This window comes from Carettochelys insculpta, chromosome 12, assembly GCF_033958435.1.
Source record: "Carettochelys insculpta isolate YL-2023 chromosome 12, ASM3395843v1, whole genome shotgun sequence".
NCBI lineage: Eukaryota > Metazoa > Chordata > Testudines > Carettochelyidae > Carettochelys > Carettochelys insculpta.
This window is the reverse complement of record NC_134148.1, coordinates 21,220,663-21,229,386: the sequence shown is the minus strand read 5'-3', so window position 1 is coordinate 21,229,386 and position 8,724 is coordinate 21,220,663. Positions and strand designations below refer to the sequence as shown.

The following is an 8,724-nucleotide window of genomic DNA, read 5'->3' as shown; positions in this document are numbered from 1 at the left end:
GGGGGGAAAAAAACACCCTATCAACCTTGTTTTGCATAGAACAGGAGTAATGGACATAGAAATGCTGAAATGCATTTATCTTTGGGATGCTATTTTGCTTGTTTATTGGTTATGGATTTTTTCCTCCAGGAGGAACAGCAGAATTCACTCCTATTTCTGCACGTTTCTTAATGTAAACTCAGAGCATGACAATCTCTGTTTTAGTAAGCTTCGAAAAGGTACACAAATGAAACACCAAGATGCAACTGAAGAATTTTATACTTTAATTTGGACATCAATTATGTTTACATTTTCATGCTGAAATCTGCCTGCAAACATTAGTAAACTTGAACATGTCCTATAATTAGAAGTGATATTTAATAAACTGCATTGCTACATCTCAACCAACTATACTATTTATACTTTGCTGTTACATCTGCCCTACTATAGAAATAAAGTTGGTGCAAAGTAGATAAATGATCAGGCATTTGAGAGCGCATCTGCCCTTGCATACATTTGGTCTTTTTCAACATGTGCCACTCAAAAGTACAAAATTTATTGCATGTCTGAGAGAGAGGATCCCTGAGTCAATTTTTTGGGAAGTTTTTTTTTCCTGTTGCAGAAGAATGGAAATTACTGCCCTTAAATTGAAGTCATGGACTTGGAGCTATAGCAATAACCGTTGACACTGCATGTTCAAGCTTTTAAAAACAAAGCAAAGCTATTATGAATATAAAGGCTCAGTGCTCTCATGATTCTTTAAAAATGTTATTGACTTGACTATTGGCTTCTGCATGGAAAAAAACCTACAAGAAGAGGGAGGGTCAGCTCATGGAATTTCTTTTGTTCACACTGGGAAATGAGACAAGGCCTATAAACATAGCAAAACCTTTCTCCTATTTGAGAATCAGGCTTCTGTCTTCACAGAGCCCACACTAGTAGGAGCATAGAGATCTATCCCACTGTGGTGCTCTCTGGCCAGCCCTTCAAGCATGGTTGCACAACCACCTCAAGCCCTATTTTCCCATTGCCTCTCTCTCTCCAAGTCTGCACAGTAATTGCCATACTCTTGTAAAGGGAAGAGAAAAGATAATGGAAAGGTAATGCTGCTTGCTCCGAAGCAGACACCATGCTGCACAGAGTGGCTATTCCACTCACTTTACCTTCCCATGCCCCACCCCGTGTGATGGCAGAAGAGCTTTCATGGGGCAGAGGTCTGAAAACATTGTACAGGTCAATTATTTTTCTCCTTCACTGTGCACGAAACACCTTAGTTATGTGCACTCTGTTCCCTTCGATCAGCATAATTGGAGGGGAGCATCTGGACCTGGGAAAGCTGCAGACTTATTATCACTATGAAAATATTTTCCTGGAACACTCAAACACAACAGTGCTGTGCAAGTACATATAAGCCGAAAGTGAAACAACTGGCGTTTCAGTATTTAAGCTTAAAAAATACAACTGCACATCAGAAATCAAACTGCTGAACTGTAGACTGCTAATAATAGGGATCCTAATCCAAATATTGCAATATTGGGATCTGAGATCCGGCAGCAGCCCATCAGAAGAGATCAGAAACATTTGCAAAATTCTGATTGATATCCACATTTGGACTGGAAATTCCATTTCAAAACGGCTCACAAGCCAGGGATTTTGGGTTGGACTCTTCTCCCGGAAAAGTAAATTCTAGTTTACATATTTTTTTAAACAACTGTGAAATGGATTATGGGTAATTCTTTTAAAAATATGCAAGTGACATAGCAATTGAAGCCTCACTGACTTACGAAGATTAACTGATGAAAAATACAACTTTTGAAAATGGAATTTAAGCTCCTAGGTCACTTGGGCATTTTTGAAAATTTCATGTACCTCCACCACAGATAAAGACACTAAAATATTAGATTATAACTCAATATAACTAAAAGTATATTCATAAACACCTTGCAATTGCCTTATAAAATCAAAATGATCTAATAAATATCACTGCAAGGCTGCACTAGATTGCACTTGGGCACACAGAAGGGGGCTCTGTCTCCCAGCCCCATGGCAGCCTCCTAGCCCCTGCTGCTGCATTAGAATAGGGATGTTTTTCTTAGTCATTGCGGCTCATATGTACTGCTCATTACTACAGGACGTTAATGCGTATTGCTGGATATAGATGTAAAGTGGCTGAGTAGATACAAATGTGCTGGTCTAATCTAAGCAAACAGTCTGCAGCTTTTGTTGGCAGCTTGGGTGTTTAAAAGGCATCCAAACACCATTTGGAAATACTCTCCAGGACAATAAATGTACCTAATAAAAAAGTTAATGCATTACCTTGCAGATACATGAAATTATAATTAGCGCAAAGTGAATAAACAATGGCGTGAGTGTGTGCCAAACACCAATCTTTACTGCAGACAGCATTTCAAAGTGTTAGTAGTATTGGCAGTTTTGCTGGGATGCAGTGCTTTGTAGAATTAAAAGCAAGCAATCAAACAATCATGTTGCACCACTGTAATTGTTACCACAACACAACAGGATGTTGGGGACAAATCTAATTCTTTGATCCATGCACCATCCCTGGAAACAGAATAGCTTTTTGTTACAGAAAAGCTACTGCTTTGGTGGAAACTGCTCTGGGTCCAATTTGCATCCTTTACGTTGAAGAAAGGAATAAGGTGAGTAAGTGTATTTAAGGGCAGTAATAACTACAGAATTCAGAACTGGATGCTCTAAATAGGGATTATACAGAGAGACAGACACACACATGCACCGATCCCATGATTAAAGGAACACTAATACAACACAGCAATACTCATGAGCTGCAGAGATGATGCATTTTACGTAAGAAACAGAAATGTTGTTAGAAAGATCATGGCTTAAGCAATGTCTGTGGAAAGCATCATTATCTACCGCAGCCAGATATCAAGCTCTTGGTTTCTGCTTTAAGAAATAAGAGACAGTCATTATGAAGAGAATGTGCTGAAGGAAGAATGGGACCTATGCTCTCAGATCTGGCTTACTGCCTGCTGCCTCTGAAATTATGTACTATGTATTTTGCTAGATATAGTTATAAATTAATGACGTCTTACATGATCTCTGTTTGCATTTCTGCTTTTACCATAAACACCGAGAGACAGATTAATCCTATATGTCAGCTGATGATATGGGTCATATCCTGCTTTCAATTACAGCTAAGTACATTTGGAATAAAGTCTAAGAAAGTCAATGAAGTTTCTCCAGAGTAAGTGAGAGCACAATGTGGCCCACATTGCACAAGATCCAGACGAGACTCATGACAGGATCTGGGGAGAAGCATATCTGCCCTGTGAATACATAGTGAATCCCTCATTCTGGGGAATAAGCACAGCATCTCCACATACTGCATCATTTCAGTAGGGGATGCTCGATTGGTGGACAGCTTTCTCCAAAGTTCATACTGACACTTACAAGCATACACAGACAGCAAGTTTCCTAATACCGGCATCTGCAGAATCACTTAATTAAAATGCAACCTGACACATTCATTTTTAATTTGGTGCTTAATTAAATGTTTAAGTTTTTTTTTTTAAATTAAGGCATATTTGGCACAAGTTTCAAATATATTTAGTTTTCGCCATTTTAAAATGTTATAATAATCTTAGATTAGTAACAAGATAGAGGATATTTAATATTAATTTAAATCTTCAAATTTGTCAAATGTCATATTTACCAGAAAGAGACATTTTATCACTTTCAGTAAAATTTGCTTTCAAAGCATTATGGTAAAATCAATGTCTTGAGATTGGGAATCATTCCTTCTGTTAATATAAAAACATCTCAAGAACATGTGGCATAAGTTAACAAAAATCTAAATTTTATTCAATCGGAGTAGCTCTACTGAAGGGCTGGCATAGCATGTAGAAGCAACGCCTGGGGGAAGAAAAGCAGATACTATGAAAGATATTTTTGAAAATTAATTGTGAAAGGCACATGGAAAAATAACATACACTGAATATTTCTTGTATCAAAACACAGTAAAAATGTTGTCCTGTGAAAGAGTCATTCTCTGTTCCTCTGCTTTACTTCACCGCCTTCTAGATCCAGTGAATGGGCAGGCTTATCTAACACACCTTGCAGGAACACACCTTAGACATCCAAGGATGCTGTTTCATCTCATCTGGAAAACAAATGCATTTCATTTGACTTTGAAACACTCTGTGGTGTGATTAATAGGAACAGCTTCACTTGTTTAAAAGAGTTCATTTTAAATCACTTTATAAAATGATAAACCCCTCAATTATTTGCAGTCAGATTAAGCTATGCATCAACATTATGCTACTACTCAAGTACACCGCAATCTACAACCACAAAATATTGAATCCCCTCAAAGTGCAAGCATCACAAAAAGCAACATGAAAGCCAAACTGGCATGACAGCACATCTGTACCTCCTGAAAGTAATTCAACACAACAGTTTTTTTTCCACACATTTAAAACATCCCAGATTTGGAAGAGGATAATTGATTCTTGTTAGGTGTTATCCAACTATTTGTATTTTCACCTCACTTGCAGATGGACTGCATGTATTCTCTCAGGTGAACTTATTGTAGAATAAGTGGAAATAAGAGTGATAGTGATTTATACTACTGGTTTGAGATCTTACTCCTGTAATAATTTATCAGGCCTCTAGCAGAAATGGGAATCAGTCAATCAATCAAAATTGTAGATGCATGAAATTTCCTAGCTGATGTATAATAATACTATCACCTAAACTTAAAATATTGCTTGCTTTGGATATTTTGTAAGTCACTGTTGAAGTGGATGCAATGAAGAGATAAGGTAAGAACAGACAGAAAGAGGTAAAAGTAGATAAATCTTTTGCTTTGCTGTCCTGTTAATTACAGCAAAAATTACATGAGATATTTGATCCATTAAAAGTAGACGTCAATTTATGTTTATACAGATGTAAAACTTTTTTTTTTCATACCATGTTTTGCAGCCTTGATGCACTGTTTAATTTCATGTGATAAAAATAAGAGAATAATAATTTTAGGTACTCTGAAACTAATGCTAAATGGCATCTGGTGTATTTTAATTGATATTATCATGCAGTTACTGTTGTGAAATGTTTGGGAAGTTCTGTTTAACACAGACCATAAGCAGTATGTATGTGTTAACTGTGGTTATGATTAATGGGTTGTCCACACATTCTCCAATCGTTCTGTTTCAAGCATCACCATCAGCAATTGCCACCATTCCATTCCTGAATCGGTCCTTGTTTACTGTTACCTAATTTTTGCTGTGGTATTGGTATCTTGGCCAGAAAAAGGCTTGATCTTTCTTAAGGTGCTCCACAGCTGTGAGATTTAACAGCAAATCCTAGATTTGAGTATCAAGTTTCAACAAACCAGATATTGATCTACAGATATAAATGGCACTGCATCGATCTACATAACATACCTTAGAGTTGCATGCACTAGAGAGTGTTAATCAAGTATTCGAACGGGTGAGCATGACCCACCTCTTAAACACACAGTCACCCTCAGTGCTGCATATTCATGGCTCTCAGGTACACTTGGCCAATAGGAATCTTTCCTTTTTGTTTCATTTTCCCACCTAGTCGTGTGTTTGCTGTCATTGAGGAAATCACGGGGAGGGTCACAATGTTCTACAACACATTTTTGCTCAGGATTTTTTGGCACAAGAAACTAAACGTGGTTTTGAAATGATAGGGATCTTTGACTTGTACCTGAAATACAATCAGAATTTTATTCTCTCCAGCCTTGTCAGAAAATGAGGGGCATGCTATGTAGAAGCAATGATTTGAGTGTGAAGTGACAGGAAGGATTTAACTTGTATGAATGAATTTCTTGGCTCACCAAACTGATACTGTCAGACTTTTGAAGGCCATCACATAGGACCCCACTCTCCTTTAAACAGCAATAACCCACTGTGAATGGGAATATTCATCTGCCCAGGCTGCCTGGTGGCCAGACAGGGGTATGGAAGTTGTCTCCCTCATGGGCACTCTCCTGTCTCACGACACCTCTTCCTAAAGCTGGTCTATCCATTCAGTGGCTCTTCTCTGGCCAGAACACACATCCCTGTCCTCCCTCTTCAATTGCACTAAAGGAGTCCAATAATATGAAAGGCTTCTGAAATTAGCAAAGGCTTCTCCCTAGAGATGGGGTCTTGGAATCTGGGACCAGGGATTTCTGCGGTCTTCCCCATCAAAGTTTCCAGCTTAAGGACCAACATATATCATTATCACCTCTTCAGGTGCTGGGCCCACCCTCTGCATCAGCATGCAATCCGGGACTCAGTTGTAAGGAGTAAAGCCCTGTGCCTTGAGGTGCTAGGCCTACATGCTCTTCCCACGGGATTAAGTAAACACCTGAACACAAAAATCAAGTCAGAATTCAGAACTCCCTCCTTTGCAAGCTTTGTTAGGTCAGTATCACCAGGCCACAGGCAGCAGGAGCGCCAGTGTGACCTCCTTCCCAGGATTTCAGAATGCATGTCAGCTCCTTCACCTCTCTGCCTGCCACTGAGCTACTCTGCTTCTCTTCTTAAGCTCTTTCTCCAGCTTGTGCAGATTTTGAAAGTCTGATGGGTCAAAGCTGACTGGGCCCAGAGGAGCTCTTCAATCCCTTCTCCTTCAGCATGACATTTGTATACTCTGGTACACCCATGTAGGGGAGAAAATGCTCTGCTACTTTCTCCTTCCAGCTTCTTACTCACTCATCCATTGGAGGAACATGATTTGATGCCACTGTTACTGGAAATACCCAGGTTACTACCGGCTTGACCAGTGAATATGGCATGATCTGTACTGAGAGGTCCAAAATAGGCAAGGGGCACTTATGTCAATTCTCACATCCTATGTTCTTCCACTTGCTCTCATCTGTGCCTAAACAACACACACATAAGCCAGGCTGCCAGGGGCTCTTATTACTGGGTCTGTATTAGAGGGCAACACAGAAAGCAAAGAAATCTCAGGCTAGATTAACCTGTGCTGAGCTCCCTCTGGGTTTCCATGAGTAAGATTCAAAGAATATTGTGCCTCATCTCCTTCAACTCCATGGTGCTCCCTCCAGACTTCTGCATGGATGGTGTGGGGAGAGGGAACATGTCTTCAATGGTACTCCTCCCTAGAGAAGAAAGCTAACTAGGTTCCCTGTAAGAGGAAGCAGGGGCTAGTTCTCAGGCTGCAGGAGTAAGAGTCAAGACATCTGGGTTCTATTCCCAGCCCATCTGGGTTCTATTCCCTGGGCAAGTCACTTATCTCTCTGTTACAGTTTCCCAACCTGGAAGAATGTCAGGGAGTAATCAGGAAGGCAAAAGCACAATAGGAACTGCAGCTAGCAAGGGATGTGAAGGGCAACAAGGAATATTTCTACAGGCATGTTGACAATAAGAGGGTTAGCAGGAAGGGTGTGGGGCCATTACTGGATAAGAGAGGTAACCTGGTGACAGATGATGTGGGAAAGGCTGAAGTACTCAATGCTTTTTTTGCCTTAGGCTTCATGGACAAGGTCAGCTCCCAGACAACAGCACTAGGCAATGCAGTATGGGAAAGACATGGGCAGCCCACGGTGGGGAAAGAACAGGTTAAGAGCTATTTAGAAAAGCTAGATGCAGAGATCTATGGATCTGGATGTAATGCATCCAAGGGTACTGAGAGAATTGACAGATGTCATTGAAGAGTCTTTGAAAACTCATGGACTGTTTCTACACATGCAGGACCTTTCCATGCAAGTCATCTAGGACCTTTCTTGATCTCCATGGCTGTTTCTACACATGCCACTTTCTCCGCATGCTAATAAACAGCCCAAATATGCTAATGAGGTGTGGATGCAAATTCCTGGTCCCTCATTAGCATAAGGTCACGTGATTTGGCATCCGGAAGACGTTCTTCTGGACTCCAAAACAACGTGTAGAAGCACAGCCCCTGGGGGGGGGGTCTTCCAGAAGGAAGTCCTTCTTCTGGAGGCCCCTTCTTCCTGAAAATTTTTGGGAAGAAGGGGCCTCCAGAAGAAGGACTTCCTTCTGGAAGCCCCCCGCCCCACCCTGAGGGCTGTGCTTCTATATGTTGTTTTGGAATCTGGAAGGACGTCTTCTGGACTCCAAATCATGTGACCGTATGCTAATGAGGCACCGGGAATCTGCATCTGTTCCTCATTAGCATATTTTGGGCTGTTGGGCTGTTTACTAGCATGCCACTTTCGGAGAAAGTTGCACATGTAGAAACAGCCATGGAGATCAAGAAAGGTCCTGGATGACTGGCAAAAGGCAAATGTAGTGCCCATCTTTAAAAAAAGGAAAGAACAATCCAGAGAACTATAGACCAGTTAGCCTTACCTCAGTGTCTGGAAAAATCATGGAGGGGATCCTCAAGATATCCATTTTGAAGCACTTGGAAGAGGGGAAAGTGATCAAGAGTAGTCAACACGGATTCACCAAGAACAAGTCATGCCAGATGAATTTGATTAGCTTCTATGATGAGGTAAGAGGCTCTGTGGACATGGGAAAGCCAATGGATGTGATATACCTTGACAATAGCAAAGCTTTTGATATAGACTCCCACAAGATTCTTGACCATAAGTTAAGGAAGTATGGATTCGATACATGGACTGTAAGATGGACAGAAAGCTGGCTAGATGGTTGGGCACCCAGCAATGTGTACTGGTCAATGGCTCAATGTCTGGTTGGCAGTTAGTTTCAAGTGGAGAGCCCTAAGGACTGGTTCTCGGGCCTGTATTGTTCAACATCTTTATTGATG

At 40.6% G+C, this 8,724-nt stretch overlaps 1 protein-coding gene across 1 annotated transcript in view; it reads right to left on the bottom strand.

The window, feature by feature from the left end:
* Positions 1-256: 256 nt before the first annotated feature.
* The window catches only part of WDR72 (WD repeat domain 72), a 186,610-nt gene continuing 178,142 nt past the window's right edge, over positions 257-8,724 (bottom strand). The window contains exon 19 of the mRNA XM_075007021.1: positions 257-4,120. Coding sequence (XP_074863122.1) covers positions 4,065-4,120 — 56 coding nt within the window. The 3' untranslated portion in view covers positions 257-4,064. The remainder of the gene's footprint in view (positions 4,121-8,724) is intronic.